Here is a 17,723-nt window from a genome sequence, read left to right on the forward strand (position 1 = left end):
ACAAAAGCAGTGTTTTGTCTGGGAGCCATCAATTTCTTGGTAAGTAGGCGTGTGCTACATTGTCAAACTTTATCTTAACCCAAGTTTCCTTTTCCTAACAATTTTGCGCAGTTATGCCTTCAGCCAAAACTGTTTTGCGTCTTGGGCCAATCAAAACCTTGTATCCTATAAACCGCCTTTCCATCCTATTCCAATCCAGATTCAAATCAGTTCGAATCCATCCTTTTTTTATTTATCATGATATACTCTTAATCCCGACAAAGTTCCCATGTATCTTCTTTTTTTTAACCTGATGAAAACGTATCCTTTATTTTCAAATGAATACAAATTGTATAATAATTGATTGTAAATGTTTCCGTTTTATCCATACTTTGAAATCCTTCAAATACTAAGCGACAATTAATAAGAATTTAAAATATATCCAATTATTCTTATGTATGGAATTTATTCAACATTGCTTTTGCTTTGTCAAATATAAGCTTTAGATTAGAAAGTGTTTCGTGCATGATGATAAAAAATAATATAATGAATACTTATATAATATTTACGTTGCACTTTACTCACATTACTAAAACGTTAGTTACACAATAGACTATAGACAAGTAGAGCTGTATATGCGACTAAATGTACCCTTATAGCATTCCGTGTATTCCGTACCTCCATGTTTTCGGCCCCTTACTCGGTTCCATTATTTGCAGATGACAAACATGACAAACGGAACTTCAGAAAAACCCAAAGAGAAAACAAAGAAGTTTTCAAAGAAGCAACTGAGAGCCAGTGATGGCTTACTTACTCTTCAAACCGGAACAAACCAGTTCGCGACACAGAAGGGCATGTCCTTTGGCGCGGTCCGTCATGGTGCCGACATTAAGGCCGACGACTTGGATCCCCAGGGGAACACCTTGCTGACGCAACAAGCCGCCACCAACAGGTTTGCGACCCAGAAAGGTATGTCTTTCGGCGCTGTTCGCCATGGTGTGGATATCCGCTCGGATGACATGGTTCCCGAGGGGTCCGCAGAGTTGAGCCAGCAGATGGCGACAAACCGCTTTGCGACACAGAAAGGGATGTCGTTCGGCGCTGTTCGTCATGGCGCAGATATAAGGTCAGACGACGTTTGTATTGAGGGCAACGCGTCGATACCGTGCCAGATGGGTTCCAACCAGTTTGCCTCTCAGAAAGGCATGACTAGTTTCGGTGCAGTAAGGCACGGCAAGGATGTTGGTGTCGACGACATTTGTCAGGAGAAGCAACGCAGTGATCGGGCCACAGGCCGGCTCGAACCAGTTTGCGTCACAAAAGGGTATGACAAGCTTTGGAGCTGTTCGCCATGCTAAAGATCTGAGGGTAGATGACATGTGTCAGGAAAGCAATGCTTCCATAGGCCTCCAGTACGGATCTAACCAGTTTGCCAGCCAGAAGGGGATGCGGTCCATGGGTGCGCTGCGTCACTGCTCCGACATCCGGGCTGATGACCAGGACGAAGCCGGAAAGGGTGTTTTAACCCAGGCGTCCGCTACACACATATACGCAAACCAGAGCGGCATGACGGGGTTCGGATCCACGCGCCATGGTGTCGACTTGCGATGTGATGATCAAGACGACAGGGGTAAAGGTGAACTGTCGCAGATCGCTGGGACAAACAAATACGCCAGTCAAAAGGGCATGACGGGGTTCGGATCCACGCGCCATGGTGTCGACTTACGATGTGATGAACATGACGACAGGGGTAAAGGAGAACTCTCGCAGATCGCTGGGACAAACAAATACGCCAGTCAAAAGGGCATGACGGGTTTCGGTGCGTTGCGTCACGTGTCAGACATTCGCTCGGACGACGCTTCTCTGGAGGGGCTCGCCACACTGACCTTACAAACCGGAACAAACAAGTATGCTTCCCAGAAGGGAATGACGGCGATTGGAGCCGTTCGCGGTATTGCGGACCGCAGGATCAAGCCCCTATGGGAGGACGGCGACTCCGACGAATACCCCACAGACGAGGAAGATGCGCCTAAGCCGGAGCCGGTCCGGAAGCGCTCCTCGGTATTTAGCCGTAAAGAACCGAGCCCCAAACCCGAACCGGTCTCAACTATACAGGAAGAGGAGGCGCCTATTTCCAATAACGCCGGAAATGACGACGACGCTACATTCACATTCTCAGCAGATTAATCGAGTGAAAACGAAGCGTTTACACTGTGAACATATGCAATTTGTTTTCTGTTTTGTCTGTTGATAAACATCCGATTATTTCACCAAACCTCAATGGTAGTTCAAATGCAAGTATGAACGATAGACAGTAACGTCTGATCTTCGTCTGATCTTTGCGATGTTTTTGGAATATTTGTTTTCACAATCCCATTAGAATGGGTAAGGCGTTGGGACGATTGTGCAATATGTGAAAACCAAAACCTGCAACCAAGTCATTTTTCGATCTTTACCCTTGTTTGACAATAATATGTGACATTCCTTCAATAGTTAATTCTGAAATCATTGTTGTCATTTTTGATTTGGTAGGAATGTTTCTGTTTCATGTGTGCCCCTATGCCTTTTTTGCTTCAATTCAAATATGTTCATTTATTGTATGACATTATCAAGCGGTGTAATATATTATTGACCAGTTAATTTTATTGTGATAACATAAAATAAGTCGAGTTTTAAAGTGTGTGAATATATTTTAGTGGAGTTAACTGTACATTTGCAAGTCGTAATAAAGTGCATTTGACCACTTTTTCGAAAATGTTCGTTTCCCATCTCTTGGTTTGCACATTTGAAAAAGTAGTGTATATCAGCAAAATGTCCGTTTTAAAATTGTTACTTCGCGTGTATAACAAACTTACACCACATTTCATGCCCTCCAATTATCTTGCAACCTTTACATACTAATATTTAAAAACAAACATACTGTGCTACATTGTCAAATTGTCGAAGTATAGCTAACGCATTTCTATGTCACAAAACCATATCCCAGCTGTCTATATCCAATGACATAATTAGCAAGTGATATTTAAAAAGAATTGAAAAGTACATCTAGATCTGTATGCATCTGGTTTTAGTGTCCGATATTTGTGTTAATGTTGTGCATTGTTTGCTAAATATTAACGACGGATTATGTAGTTGTTAGTTGCTGTGGATGACAGTGCTTCTGTTTTTGTTAAATAATGGAATGCGTGCAATGCATTTGCGTGTTGTAGTGATTTATGTTGTTAAGAAAAGCGTGCCGTTTCTTTGAGCAACGAAATGCCACATCTGACGGGCCTGGTCTGTTATTGGGACTTCATCGGTGAGTAACAAGATTATACTTTAGGGACATGGTACCTGTAGTATTCCTTAGAATACTTACTAACCATCGTGACGTAGATACACTACAAATATACTTTTTTCGTCGATGCACTGTTGTTGTCTCACTAACCATAGAGCTGGGCCGTAAAGCCATTTATCCAAATTCTATGTTCGCCGCTGCTTTTGTGTGTGACGTGTCTGCCGCTTGCTATGTGTCTGTTCTATGTATGTGTTGTTCTTGACAGGAGATGGAACAATCCGGCGAAAAGAAGAAAAAGAGGTGGAGCAAGAAGCAGCTACGCGCCAGCCAGGGTATCTTGACCCAGCAAGCCAAGACGAACATCTACGCCTCTCAGGCGGGAACCACGGGGTTTGGAGCAGTGCGTCACGGGGCTGACATCCGGGCAGACCAGGTCAACAAAGATGGGGAGGGAGTGCTCACTCAGCAAGCCGCCACGCACATTTACGCCTCTCAGAAAGGCATGACCGGGTATGGGTCTGTTCGACATGGTGCCGATATCCGCGCCGATAACTGCGTACCGGAAGGCCATGGGATTTTGACGCAACAAGCGGAAACAAATATCTACGCGTCTCAGAAGGGAATGCGCGGCTACGGGGCAGTGCGCCACGGCGCCGACATACGAATTAAGGAATTGTACGAAGAAGGGGATGACGATGAATACGCTACGGATGAGGAAGAGGTAAAAGCCCCTATCGGCGGCAGGAGATTCCCGCGTACCGATAACCAGGCGCCTTCCGAGCCGGAACCTGTCAAACAAAAACCAGCGCCCGAACCGGAACAAAACGGTGAACAGGAAGAAGATGCGCACGTTGACGAGGACGAATAGAATAAATCAATTGTTTTCATCCTTTTCTGTGTGCGAGTGGTTTCGAAGAACAAATTATTTATTTATTTGACGTATTCAATCTATAGACGTTTTCCTAAACCGACTTTATTTTCCATTTTATTTCGTTTATATACGGCGACCAAAAAGAACAGTCCACCGCTATCTCTCTAGTGTCCGTCCGTTGCATGGAATGTACATGAAAGCACGTGGCTCATACGCTCGTCTCGACGAATATCTCGGCTGTCTCGTACTTCCGGCGCTCCAAGGCTTGCTTTCCGTGCTTCTGCAGACATTGTAGTCATCATATACTAAACACTCATTGCCTGGCCTGGACATGTTAGCCACCATGGGCTCAGTATTGAAATCAGTGACAATTTTACTATTGCGTTTACAGGCGAACGAAAATCAATCTGGCGCAACAGGCCACGCCAAGAAACGACCAAAGTTTACAAAGGAGCAATTGCGCGCGGGGCAGGGATTCATTGGTCTTCAGGCGGGTACAAATAAGGGGGCTTCCCAAGCAGGAATGACGTCATTTGGGGCTGGACGTCATATCGCTGACATTAAAGTTAAGGAACTATGGGAAGAGGATGATGATGCTAAAACAGAAGCGACATCTACCGAGAACAAACCGGACGTCACCGCTGAAGGAATTACCAAGGCCAAATAATGTGTTTTTGCTTCTTTGAAACCAGTGACGTCATGAATGCGTGACAATGTATATGTGATATCTCATCGACACTCCTTAGAAGAAAAAATATCTAGCTTACTTTTTTTATTTATTATTTGACAATAACGCTTAAATAATGATTTCTTCAATTGAAAAAAGTTTCGATGATTGGACGTATCTTATTAAAAATGTTAAATTAAAACGTTGAAAAAGATTTAAGTGTCTTATTTGTTATTTTAAGTATCTGTTTCAAGTGTTCATGTTCGTGTCTGTTGCATTTCTACTTAAAAGTTGTCCTAACACCGCTGTCATTGCTATCTTAAACACGGGTGTTAACTGCTTGACGTCTCTCTAACGCTGCTGCTTAATTTTGTGCACGTGCGCACGAGTTACGTGTTGGGAACGAGCCTCGTCGTGATGAATGCAGTCATGTGAACTTTATCAAGAAGTGGCGTATTGAATGACATGGATTTCGGTAAGTTTTGCCATGCTTTGCTATCCAATACCCCACCCACCCTGAAACCCCAATAATTTACCCCACCCACCCGTTATGTACAAGTAAATCATCCAACGGGTTGATTCGCTGCTTAATCGTCTTTTTGTGTGCATGAAAAATTAAAATGTTTATTAATACTAATGATAACAAGGGTAGTTTTTTCAAAGAATCTTTAAAGCTTTTATAGCTCGATAAAGTTTAATAGCAGTCGAGTAGAATAAAGATTATCCAAATAATCAACCGTGTGTTATATAGAACATAGATTTCCCCACACAACCTGTAATTAGAAATTTTCACGCATTCCGAAATTGTCCAATCCCAACCAAATCCCACTTTTTTCCACTTAATTTTCTAGTTAAAAATGTACTATGTTAATGTATTATTAACAATTTATTATATTACGGTAGTAAGCTATATTTACCACATACATTACATGCTATGCAAGTTTCATTAAAACACTTCTTCACTGCACATGTTAAATATTAACAACAAAGCATGAATGTTTTATACAGTTGTCTACATTTGCATGCGTTCGTGCATAGCAGTTACACAGTTAACTCACACTTAATTCAAACGAGCTACCACAAACCGGAAAGCATACGTTAACTCCACTGTTTGTTTTGCACAGGACCAGCAAACCGCCGAGAAAAAGAAGAAGAGATGGAGCAAGAAGCAGCTTCGCGCTAGCCAAGGGCTCCTGACCCAGCAGGCTAAGACGAACATCTATGCCTCCCAGAAGGGTATGACCGGATATGGCGCCGTACGCCACGGGGCGGACATCCGGGCGGACGATCAGATCAAGGAAGGAGAGGTCATTTTGACTCAGCAGGCGGCAACTCACATCTACGCCTCTCAGAAGGGCATGAGGGGATATGGCTCAGTGCGACACGGGCCCGACATTAGAGCCGACGACGCCAACGCTGAAGGGCAGGGTATCCTCACCCAGCAGGCTGCAACTCACATTTACGCCTCTCAGAAGGGTATGACGGCACCGGGAGCCGTCCGCCACGGCGCCGACATTCGCGCCGACGACATCCGCCCGGAGAGCCACGCCAAACTGACGCAGATCGCCGAGACTAATATTTACGACTCCCAGAAAGGCATGACCAGCTACGGAGCCGTCCGACACGGTGCTGACATCCGCGCTGACGACGAGAACAAGGACGGCCAAGTGTTCTTGACGCAGCAGGCGCAAACGAACATCTACGACTCCCAGAAGGGCATGACATGCTTCGGCGCTGTCAGACACGGCAAGGATATCGCCGTTAAGGAGCTGTACGAAGAGGGTGACGACGATGAATATCTTACCGACCCCGACGAGCCGGCGCCGGCCCCTAAGTCGAAGCGCGATGCGGCTCAGGCGAAGACGGGGGAGGAGTAGAGGGCCGGACATACCCCGGTCGGGCATACACGCAGCCTTTCCTATACGTTTTCTTGCACTCACTGACTATAATTCCGATAAGTTCGTGTGCATTGTTAAGACTCAGTGAATTGTTCGCGTCATTTGGTATGGAAACCAGAATGTACATAAACAGACACATTGACATACCATGGCTATTAGAGTCAATTGTATTGGCTGATTACTTATTGATTTTTATAAATGAGTATTTAAGGTATTTTAAATGAGCTTCAATGGGGCTGAAAGCTCATATGTAACGATGTTTTTACAAAGCTCAATTCATTTGATTCTAACTAAATGGTGTCTAATGTGCGATCTGTGAAAATGGATTTCGATCTTCTATTTCCTACTTATGACATGAATAGATGTTTTAATATTTCGAATAGTATTTTTTTTATAATTTTGACAATAAATTTGGGCTAAAGTCTTCAATAGTGTGTCATTGATTTTGCAAACGTTTACGGCAAGTCCAAACTAAAACGCGAGTTTTCTATAAAGACTTATTTGCGCTCGCTTTGGAATTGAAGCATTTTATAACATGCATTGTTCATTCCATCCACATGTTCAATCAACACACTTTTTATCTATAGCATTTTAATATACATTTTTTTTTTAGAGCTGAACCGGAGAACCACTCGACCATGTCCACAAGATAACAACTAATATACACGTTTTCTTTCAGGTTATTGCGTCTCTCTAACCAATGCCAATCCAGACGCTGTTTATTGTACTTCTATAATTTATGTGTTTTGCTTCATAATTGAGTCTGGTTCTGGGCAAAGAGGGCAAAACACATGTGCGTTAAGCGTTAGTCCTCACAGGCTAATCAGGGACGACATTTGCCGCCTAGACTAGACTTTCGTTTAAAAGAAACTACATTGTCCATAAAAGTGTTTTCCCTGATTTGTCTGTTCAAACTACACAGGCTAATCTGGGACCACACTTAACGCACATTTATTAAGCCACGTTTTCACGGAATAAGGCTAATTTTTTTCCGCTATTCTGTCACAACAGATGGGTGACGACAAACCAAAGAAGAAATTCTCTAAGAAGCAGCTGCGTGCCGGCCATGGATTCATTCACCAAATGGCGGCAACCAACAATTACGCCTCTCAGAAAGGCATGTCGGCGTTCGGCGCCGTTCGCCACGGAAAGGACATTAGTGCCGACAATATGGATAACCGCAGTCAGGGCGTCCTCACGAAGGTCGCCGCCACACACATCTATGCCTCCCAGAAAGGCATGAGCGCTTTCGGTGCCGTAAGACACGGGAAAGACATCAGCGCCGACGACGCCGACCAGCGCGGGCAGGGCGTGCTAACCAAGGTGGCCCAGACAAACATTTTCGCTTCACAATCCGGTATGACCGCTTTCGGCGCCGTTCGCCACGGTAAGGACATCAAGGCCGACCAAGCCGACCAGAGAAGCCATGGCGTCCTCACTAAAGTGGCCGAGACCAACATCTTCGCCTCACAGAAAGGCATGTCCGCTTTCGGCGCAGTACGTCACGGTAAAGACATCAAGGCGGAAGACATGGATTCCCGCAGCCAGGGTGTTTTGACCAAAGTCGCTCAAACCAACATTTTTGCTTCCCAGAAGGGCATGACGTCATTTGGCGCCGTTCGTCACTGCGGCGACATTAAGGTGACGGAACTCTACAACGAGGGGGAGGACGACGAATATCCCGAGGACAAGGATGTACCCAAGCCCGTCATATCGGAGAGCCAGCGCCGCCGGGAGGCCCGACAGAACGGAGGAGATGCAGCCCCGGCGCCGGCTCCCAAGCCTGAGCCGGTCGTTGTTAAAAAGGAGAAAACGCCTGAACCACAGCCGGAACCAGAACCCGAGCCGGAACCCGTTTACGAAGACACCTCCGCTAACGACGGCGACGATGGTGGATTCTCTTGGTAGAAATTTAAACAACGAGAAAGACACTTTTTTTAATATTCAAATTAGGTTCAATTAGAAGGACGCTTTACTTAACTTTAAGGAGATTCAGATTATATATACTAGTAACTGCTTTAATACGAATTTTGAACAGAAACTGGGATAATCATTGAAACTAGTGTAAACAAATTAAGAATCGGGATTGTCAGTTTTATTTAACGAGCATATCCATTACTTGTATATACTGGCGGCGTAGTTTGTGACGTGATTTGTCTTATCCTTCTCGTTTGTGACATTATTATTTATTGTAAGATTATGACCGTATGCGCTTGTAATTATGTGATTTGGAGCTGATAAATCTACTATAGGGCTGGTAGTAGAATAATTATTTTTAAATTAGATTTGAGTGGGCGTAAATTTAATTCAAAATAGGAAATCTTACATTATTTAAATAAGTTGTTATTGCCCTTTATGAAATAAATAAATCAAAACAAAAAGAACGTTCTGAAGCTTTTGAAGATGAAAAAAAACGGAAAAATAGGATGGCTCAAAACTGTGAAATGTACGAGAATAACAAAATGAGCAGCCAGATGGAATCGTAATAAATGACTCTGATATCAGAAAGGATTGCACAAACCACTCAGTATCCCGGATATAAGCGCCTGTTAGGATCCCGTACTTCCAATCTCCTCGCACCAATCGTCTTTCTACAGACGTTGCACGCATCCGGAGCACCTGTTTTACTCCCTTCCTCGGATACCTATAGCCTTGTCGCAATGGTTTTTCAAACTTTGTATGCATGAAGTATGATGTAACCTTCCTTTTTCATTTTCAGCCCAGACTTGACCCACATTGTTTGCATGTTCCTTAATTTAAATATACTGCTTTTCTTTCAGATTCCTCCCGAAACGTGGTATCCTGCATTTTTGCCGATTGCACAACAATGCGAAAAGTCTACCTTCTTCTGAATGTTATTTGAATGTAGTCAAATGATTCCATTGTTCAGTATTTATTATCCCATTTTCCATTTTAGTTTCACTTTTCGATGCCATGTCCTCCATCCTCATTCGCGTTATAAAGCACCCTATATTAGACGCGTCATGCGAACATGGGTCTTATTTCATATGAGGCCAGCGTAGCGCTTGACCAGCCTTCCCTGGCCGTTATTGAGACATTAAATGTTTCGTGACTTTATTGCATATGACATAAGATCGGTTTTCGCATGACGCCGCTCATATAAAATCCAATTAAATCCAATAATACCAATCACGAGGTATCCTTGTATATCCGGAAAAGTCTTTGGCGCAGTGTGGACAAAAAATGAAATTGAAATAATAATTCCAGCAGAATCGGTGAGTTATTTTTAATTACTAAAATAAAGTTTATAAATAATATATGTTTAAATCACTGTTATTCAAACATGTAATTGATTCAAATGTTTAATGAAAATTTATTCCCACTAATAATAATCTGCCAATATTGTGAATCATTGATGGGATATTTTGGCTTTAAAAGTTGATAAATAAAATTCATGTTTAACAAAATTGTAAAAGTGCAATGTTTGTGCAGTAACTATAGAAAGCATTATTGTGTTGTGATGTGCTGTTTATTAGGTCATTAGTAGTTGAACCAACCGTAGAAAACAGGGATATACTTTGTGCGGTGAGAGCATAAGAATTCGAACTAGAGTTGGTGTAGTGTAACCTTGTTCCTTCGAAGTCCTTTGCTGTTCCTTTGAAATGGGTCTGATATCCACAAATTTTGGAATAAACATCGTAGTATCCTGTAAAATGTAATAAATAATTTCAAAACTATATTTAATGAAAATTTTAACGACACATTTTAACAACACACATTGTAAACACCCGATTCGGCATAGATAAAAAGGTTTTCATATTTTCATAAGGACCCCCCCTCCCCCACAAACACACACAAAACAACAATGTTTGATTGTATGATTTAAACAGTTTTAACGTAATTTCGGCCTTATAAATTATCGTTCTGCTAAGTCATTCTGTGTAAAGTGTTTAAATATGAATTAATAAAAACATATTCTAAATCTTGCCTTTCTGCTGATTATAGGAGATGGAGGCCTCGGCGGAAACCAAGAAGCCCCGGAAGTTCTCCCGGAAGCAGCTTCGCGCCACCCAGGGCCTCCTGACGATGCAGGCGCGAACGAATATCTACGCGAGCCAGCGGGGCATGACCGGCTTCGGGGCCGTCCGTCACGTGTCTGACATCCGGGTGGACAACGCGTGCCCGGAAGGGCAGGGGGAGCTTACCCAGATCGCAAAGACGCACGTGTTCGCCAGCCAGAAGGGTATGACGGGATTCGGCGCCGTCCGTCACGGACCGGACATACGGGCAGACGGAGCCACTTTGGAGGGTCTCTCCACGCTCTCCTTGCAGACAGGAACGAACCTGTTCGCGTCCCAAAAGGGCATGACGTCATTTGGGGCGGTGCGTCACGTCTCGGACATCCGGGTAGTCGAGTTGTACGAGGAGGGAAATGAGGAAGAGTATCCGACGGATGAGGATGAGCCGGTGTTGTCGAAGCCGGCGTGGAAGGTCCCGCTGCCAGTACCGTATACGGAGATTAAGCACGAGACTAGAACGGAAGTACATGAACCGAAACCAGAGCAAAAACTGGATGTTGACAAGTACGCCGAACCGGAAATCGAGATTGCAGAGGAACCGAAAGAGGATTCTTTTACTGAACAGGACGAAGTAGAGGAAGAAGAGACGGAAGTGACAAAAGAAGCCATTCCGGAACCGGAGGCGCAAATTTATAACGAAGAAGAGTAATCTCCCATGAACTTTCGAACTGAATGTTTCAGTTGAGAACTTTAGTTGAAAACGTGTATTTTAGTTACTAGTAACTAGACATTGTGATATTTTTGAAACTGTTGATCTATAGCTACAATTTTGTATCATGCACAGATTTTAATCTCGCTCAGAAATGATATATGCAATGTCACTATGACATATACCACATACATTATATTAGTATTATTTAAAAGCACAGTATATGTTGCAAAACATGTTGTAATACATAATTAGAGAATTATAATTTTATGAATAAGAATTTTTACTTGTTGATTTTGAACCTTCACGACAAAAATGCAGTTTTGAATTTCTTCTTTTTGAGCATCAGTGTAACCGACCATGGTATTCTGGGAGAAATACGCTTTAATGCGCATGCGCTGGCACGTACTAATCCTTACTGCTTTGTGTACATGTATAGTCGTGTACATGTCGGAACGTTTGTCATTCGTTTAGGTGCCTGCATTAAGTTTTCATAACATATGGGTCGTGCTATGTGAACATGGGATGCAATGGGTGTGCGTAAAGTGTCTTCCGAGATAAGCCTGTGGAGGGACGACACTTTCCGCCTAAACTGGATTTTTGCTAAAAAGGATACTTTCTTTAAACAGAAAATATCAAAAAGGGGAAAGTTTCGTCCCTGATAAGCCTGTGCGGACTGCACAGTGTAATCTGGGACGACTCTTTACGCACATGTATTAAACCCCTTTTTCACAGAGCGCAGCTCTTAAATGTTTCTCCTTTCAGTACATTGTGAAAGACAAAAGCGAGCTTGAACGCGTAAACAAACTTCACGTGTATAATCTTCTACAGTATACATAGATTTTCGCACATAAATCAAAATTAAATCTTTAATAATTGTCGAAATCAATTTATTTATGGATATATTTAAAATATCAATCTCTAAACGATAATTTATGTAAACTAAATAATATGAGTTTCGCTAAGGTAAAACGAGGTTTAAAGGGATCTTTTCACGCTTTGGTAAATTGACAAAATTGAAAAAAAGTTGTTTCAGATTCGCAAATTTTCGTTTAGGTTATGATATTTGTGAGGAAACAGTAATACTGAACATTTACCATGCTCTAATATAGCCATTATATGCATCTTTTGACGATTTTAAAACCTAAAAATTATAAAGCGTTGCAACGCGAAACGATTGAATAATTTGGAGAGTTCTGTTTTTGTCGTTAAATTTTGTGAAACTACGAAGATTTCTTATATAAGGTATAAAATACGTTAATGTGTATCCGGCGGAATAGCTCAGTAGGCTAAAGCGTTTTTACTTCAGGACTCTGGCAGGACTCCAGGGGTCACTGGTTCGAAACCTGCTCCGGGCAATGTTTTTTTTCCTTTTTTTAATTTTATTCTTGATTTTTTACTGGAGCTTTTACGATCCAATGTTTACATTTATCAATATAAAGCATTTAATGAATAAGTTATAAAATGCCAAAATCTGTGAAAAGGCCCCTTTAATTAAAGCGTGTGCGTAAATTGTCGTCTCCGAAGGCCGCACAGGTTAATCAGAGAAGACACTTTTCGTCTGAACTAGTAAGGAAAATACCAGAACTAGTAAGGAAAATAACAAAACAAGTAAGGAAAATACCAGAACTAGTAAGGAAAATACCATAATATCGGGGAGTAAAGCTTGCTAAGAGCTAAAGGAAAGAGAAACACATGTGAAGTAAAACCCGAACATTTGTTAACCACACGTACATTTTAAGAGACCTTTTCAGATATTTTAAATAAAAATACTTAGATAACAACACCGATAAACAGAAAACACACACACTAAACTACGAGGTATTAAGGGTTCGAACATGAAACGGCTTCAAGGAAATGACAACCCTTGCATACAGATTATTCGTGGTCTTAATGTGTCTGGGAATACAAATGTAGTTATCAACTCATTAAGCAGTGCAAAAACTTCTCCAAAATTTAACCGTCAAAAATACAGATTCATTCTATCTATGGTTATTTCTGCAATACCTTTAAACTGATGCGCAGGTCTTTACAATTGTATTTTAAAAATCACCGCCGTTAGAAATCGAACAAAGATGAATCGATTAACGGATAGATCTGCGTCCTGCCTGATAAAACAGCTTCAGTAACGAAATAATGTTTTACGTTGAAAGAAGACGTCCATGAGTGTGTTATACCTGCAATTAAGCATATGAGAACGATATCAATGTATTGAATAGCTGTGCTGAGCTGCACTCTGGGAAAACATGGCATAGTGCATGTGCGCAAAGTGTCGTCCCAGATTAGCCTGTGCAGTCCGCACAGGCTAATCAGGGACGCCACTTTCCGCTTTTATGATATTTTTGTTTCAAGAAAGTCTCTTCTTAGCAAAAACTTAATTAAGGCGGAAAATGTCGTCCCTAATAAGCCTGTGAGGACAGCACAGGCTAATCTGGGACGAAACTTTACGCACATGCAATTAACCCCTTTAAAGAATCGTCCCACCTTAGCTGTGCTTTTGGAATTTATCTTTCGAACGAAATCTCTTCCAAAGGAAATTCCATTTTGGATGGAATGTGTCCTTCATGTTTCAAATGTGCAGACTGCACAAGCTAATCTTGGATGATACTTTATGCACACCCCTTAAGACCGGTTTTCCCAGATATCGATTAAATTATAATAACATAATATAATAACAGAACTTTTTTACTGATTGAAGTTGGCGCGCACCATATATTTATTTTATAGAAAATGTTGACGTTATTTATATATTTAATCAGATTTTTAAATTAAATACGGTTCCCATCAAGGCATAACATCGAAATGCTTCATCAATATTGGACAAAATGGATATATACTATTAAGAAGCGTTTAATATTAGTCATGAATTGAACTCATCCGAAGACACGAGATTTGGCACAGACTGAAAGAAACTCCACAGGAAATTGCATTTAGTTTATGGAAAACATGTGCTTATCCATTTGCAACATAAACATTAAATTCGTTTGATACATCGTTGTAAACCAAGTTTTTAAGATTACAGTGTTTTAAGAAACTGTACGAAAATAAAAATAAAACGGAACACAATTTTAATGAAATTGTCGCAGGCAATGTGCATCGTTGTGTGTAATACAGATACATAGAACGACATATTTCATACACAATATAAAGACTCGTAAACAGAATGAAAACACTCTAAAACTGTGACTTTCACAATTCGTATCATTGCTTTGTAAAATTCTAAAGGAAATAAGTTTAAGAAAAAACACTTCATATCGCATTAATCTCCTTTACCACAATTGACAAAACACAATCATAAATTTCATTTTCGAGATAGACAACAGCAGAATGTTTCCGGAATTCAAAATAAACCCAGGTTAAGCACGGTTTGAAAGTTATATCAAATGTTGCTTTAGGAGATGGAGTCTGGAGGCAAACCAAAGAAGCGCTTCAGCAAGAAGCAGCTGCGGGCGAGCCAAGGGTTGTTAACGCAGCAGGCGCGCACCAACATCTACGCGAATCAGACCGCAATGACACCGTTTGGAGCGGTGCGTCACGGAGCCGACATCCGGGTGCGGGAGCTCTACGAGGGCGACTCCGACGATTTCCTTACGGACGAGGAAGACGTGAAGCCGACGCAGACGAGAGCGCGGCGAGCGGAAAAGAATGATGACAATAAGTCGGCGACTTAATATTGAGAACATAAGGGAGGATTGTATGAACTTTGTGGAATACGTGTAAAATTAGAAGACAAAACATTGACGACAAATATAGTTCGACTTTAGTTTACGCTTTCATAACGGTACAAATAATGTTCCATACAAATTTTCTTAAATTATAGTCCAGGTATGAAACTATGCCACGATATACTTTCCATCGATTATTTTAATATTTTCTTTGAAAAAATGAATAAAAAATGTTAACATATTTGAAGTTGTCCTTTATCAGTCGAGTAAACTGCATTTAATCACAAAGCCTCACTATCCGATGTTTTATAAATCGTTTATAACGATAGATGTGACGTGGAAATATATGCGTCTGGAATAGGAACATTGGTTGTTCAACGATCAGAGAATATTCATGTATGAATGTCAAAGTCAAATAACGAATACCGGTACATCACGAAGATAATACTATCAATATATACAAGACAATACAAAATTATATGTTGCGATAATGAGTACATGCCACGGTTCTAAAAATGTACATGTATAATTTGACTTCACGTCAATAAGGAAATGACAAACGAAACATATCTCTGGTCAAATTAACGTGTTGTGCAATGTCTAAATTATAACAAACGGATAGTTGTCGCATGCAATGTTCACGGCTATCCCCAAATAATGTATTAAATCATCATACCATGTGAACAGCCACGACACAATTTTATAGCTTTTAGTCTATTACCAAAAGTGTGGTTTTAAGGACTTCTGTATGTCACCGTAAAAGACCTAAAATACTAAGACCTAAAATATTATAAAAATATGGTGCATAAGGAAAAACGTTTCCTCGGAATCAGTATAATTTTATAAGTCTCTATACAAAGGGGAAAATGAGCAGAGGATACAAAGATCAACATCGTAAGTGTATTTAAAGGTACATTTAAGTGTCGCGTTCTGAGAAAACTGGGCATAATGCCTGTGCGTAAAGTGTCGTCCCAGATTAGCCTGTGCAGCCCGCACATGCTAATCATGGACGACACTTTCCGCCTAAACAGGATTTTTGGTAAAAAGGGACTTCCTTTAAACAAAAAATACCATTAAAGAGTAAAGTGTCGTGCCTGATCAGCCTGTGCGGGCTGAACATGCTAATCTTGGACGACACTTCACGCACATGCATTATGCCCAGTTTTCTCAGAACGCGACACATTCATTTAGTTTTAATAATGAATTTTCGCAGTTGTTGCGTCTATGTTCGAATGCAGCTTTTGTCAATCTGTACGGGTTAACAGCGAATGCATTAACTATTGTTTGCATGGACGCGGATATAAATACGTTAACTAATTATATATGTAGGAATATAAAAATTTAAGAACAAACAAGGCGCAGTTTAAGTACATACAATAATTTGAGCGCAATTTAACGTTATTCACAGGTGATGTCTGACTCAGCCGCACAAAAACCGAAGAAGAGATGGAGCAAAAAACAGCTGCGCGCTAGCCAGGGACTCCTGACCCAGCAAGCCAAGACCAATATCTATGCCTCCCAGAAGGGCATGACCGGATATGGCGCCGTCCGCCACGGGGCGGATATCCGGGCGGACGATCAGGTCAAGGAAGGAGAGACCATGCTGACTCAGCAGGCGGCAACAAATATCTACGATTCTCAGAAAGGGATGCGCTGCTATGGGGCGGTGCGCCACGGACCGGATATCCGGGTGCGTGAGCTCTACGAGGAGGGCGATGACGATGAGTATCCGGATGAGGCATGAGCGTGGAATATCGGAAGTACCGCGCGTACATCTCGTCTGGTGAAGTCTTGAGCGTTGTAATGCTGCTTTAACTTTGTTCAGTTGTCGCGACAGTTCGTATTAGAAGTTGAATGTGTGTTATAAGTGACGCTTGAACAAAGTGTACACAATAAATCTTGAATTAATATTTAAAATTTAATTATATGAATGGAAAATCAAAAGTGATTTGACAAATGTAAGCAGATATTTATTTGCGTCACTACTCACATTACCCATACCATCAGGAATAAATGCTTGTTTAAGTTCATGCATTGCCGCAAAAATCTGTAAACAATTGATTATGAGGTAAACGTGTACGATACCTAGTACATTTCAAAGAATTATGTTAATGTCTTGATCTGCAATAAAGATGTTTTATGTTGGCTTAACCATGGTTTTTAAATAATTCCTCCAATTAAAAAACTTATTTTCGTAATTCGAAAATCAGTTAGTCGGTTCTACATCAAAGCCGCGCTCTGGGAAAACACGTATTACCGTAATTCACGTGCGTTAAGTGTCGTGCCAGATAAGCCTGTGCAGTCCGCAGTCCTACATTTGATTTTTGTTTAAAAGAGACTTTTTTAAACAATACAATCTTAAAGGCGGAAAGTGTCGTCCCTAATAAGCCTGTGCGGACTGCACAGACTAATATGGGACGACCCTTTACACACATGCATTAAACCCGGTTTTCCCAGAGCGCGGCTTATATAGTTTATTGATAGTAGAGCTTTGTAAGAAACGTGACCTATACCCGAGCACCGTTTATTCAACCGTGTTCACGGACAAAGTACTAAGGAATGTGAGGAACACTGGACAAGAAAAGTGCCTCACATATTTACACATGATAGCGACATGACATAATTATTTGAACTTTTAATTCATTGGCTAGGCACGGTGAAAGTAGTCTTCTCCACA

The 17,723-nt window shown here is 41.4% G+C and overlaps 6 protein-coding genes across 7 annotated transcripts; all 6 read left to right on the plus strand.

The window, feature by feature from the left end:
- Window positions 1-707: 707 nt before the first annotated feature.
- Window positions 708-1,188, plus strand: LOC127860858 (calponin homolog OV9M-like). Its single transcript, XM_052399158.1, has 2 exons — window positions 708-1,105; window positions 1,152-1,188. The coding sequence occupies exons 1-2, from the start codon at window positions 708-710 to the stop codon at window positions 1,186-1,188; spliced, it is 435 nt and encodes a 144-aa protein (XP_052255118.1).
- LOC127861151 (calponin homolog OV9M-like) lies at window positions 1,081-2,726 on the plus strand. Of its 2 annotated transcripts, XM_052399527.1 has the most exons (2): window positions 1,081-1,615; window positions 1,736-2,726. In XM_052399527.1, exons 1-2 carry the CDS (start codon window positions 1,219-1,221, stop codon window positions 2,164-2,166), a joined length of 828 nt encoding a protein of 275 aa, XP_052255487.1. In that variant the 5' UTR covers window positions 1,081-1,218; the 3' UTR covers window positions 2,167-2,726. The 2 variants fall into 2 exon arrangements, with proteins under 2 accessions (XP_052255487.1, XP_052255486.1); XM_052399526.1 differs by having other exon boundaries at window positions 1,081-2,726.
- A 798-nt stretch (window positions 2,727-3,524) lies between these two features.
- On the plus strand, window positions 3,525-4,124 carry LOC127860859 (calponin homolog OV9M-like). The gene has a single exon (XM_052399159.1). The coding sequence runs from the start codon at window positions 3,525-3,527 to the stop codon at window positions 4,122-4,124; it is 600 nt and encodes a 199-aa protein (XP_052255119.1).
- A 1,130-nt stretch (window positions 4,125-5,254) lies between these two features.
- Window positions 5,255-6,671, plus strand: LOC127860861 (protein unc-87-like). Its single transcript, XM_052399160.1, has 2 exons — window positions 5,255-5,269; window positions 5,919-6,671. The coding sequence occupies exons 1-2, from the start codon at window positions 5,255-5,257 to the stop codon at window positions 6,669-6,671; spliced, it is 768 nt and encodes a 255-aa protein (XP_052255120.1).
- Window positions 6,667-10,328, plus strand: LOC127861152 (uncharacterized protein C53C9.2-like). Its single transcript, XM_052399528.1, has one exon. It carries the CDS (start codon window positions 7,704-7,706, stop codon window positions 8,598-8,600), a length of 897 nt encoding a protein of 298 aa, XP_052255488.1. The 5' UTR covers window positions 6,667-7,703; the 3' UTR covers window positions 8,601-10,328.
- A 191-nt stretch (window positions 10,329-10,519) lies between these two features.
- LOC127860862 (uncharacterized protein C53C9.2-like) lies at window positions 10,520-17,197 on the plus strand. Its single transcript, XM_052399161.1, has 4 exons — window positions 10,520-11,377; window positions 11,731-11,782; window positions 14,777-14,986; window positions 16,455-17,197. Exons 1-4 carry the CDS (start codon window positions 10,662-10,664, stop codon window positions 16,788-16,790), a joined length of 1,314 nt encoding a protein of 437 aa, XP_052255121.1. The 5' UTR covers window positions 10,520-10,661; the 3' UTR covers window positions 16,791-17,197.
- The last annotated feature ends 526 nt before the right edge of the window (window positions 17,198-17,723 follow it).

Source organism: Dreissena polymorpha, chromosome 15 (assembly GCF_020536995.1).
Source record: "Dreissena polymorpha isolate Duluth1 chromosome 15, UMN_Dpol_1.0, whole genome shotgun sequence".
Taxonomy (NCBI): domain Eukaryota; kingdom Metazoa; phylum Mollusca; class Bivalvia; order Myida; family Dreissenidae; genus Dreissena; species Dreissena polymorpha.

What these genes read in the sequence shown, in the direction of transcription:
- LOC127860858 (XM_052399158.1), top strand. Translation starts at nt 708, where the DNA reads ATGACAAACGGAACTTCAGAAAAACCCAAAGAGAAAACAAAGAAGTTT. An exon ending in CGTCATGGCGCAGATATAAG is followed by an intron (nt 1,106 to 1,151) that starts GTCAGACGACGT and finishes ATACCGTGCCAG; the next exon opens with ATGGGTTCCAACCAGTTTGC.
- LOC127861151 (XM_052399526.1), top strand. Translation starts at nt 1,219, where the DNA reads ATGTTGGTGTCGACGACATTTGTCAGGAGAAGCAACGCAGTGATCGGG.
- LOC127860859 (XM_052399159.1), top strand. Translation starts at nt 3,525, where the DNA reads ATGGAACAATCCGGCGAAAAGAAGAAAAAGAGGTGGAGCAAGAAGCAG.
- LOC127861152 (XM_052399528.1), top strand. Translation starts at nt 7,704, where the DNA reads ATGGGTGACGACAAACCAAAGAAGAAATTCTCTAAGAAGCAGCTGCGT.
- LOC127860862 (XM_052399161.1), top strand. Translation starts at nt 10,662, where the DNA reads ATGGAGGCCTCGGCGGAAACCAAGAAGCCCCGGAAGTTCTCCCGGAAG. An exon ending in CAAATTTATAACGAAGAAGA is followed by an intron (nt 11,378 to 11,730) that starts GTAATCTCCCAT and finishes TTTGAGCATCAG; the next exon opens with TGTAACCGACCATGGTATTC. An exon ending in TCCTTACGGACGAGGAAGAC is followed by an intron (nt 14,987 to 16,454) that starts GTGAAGCCGACG and finishes CGTTATTCACAG; the next exon opens with GTGATGTCTGACTCAGCCGC.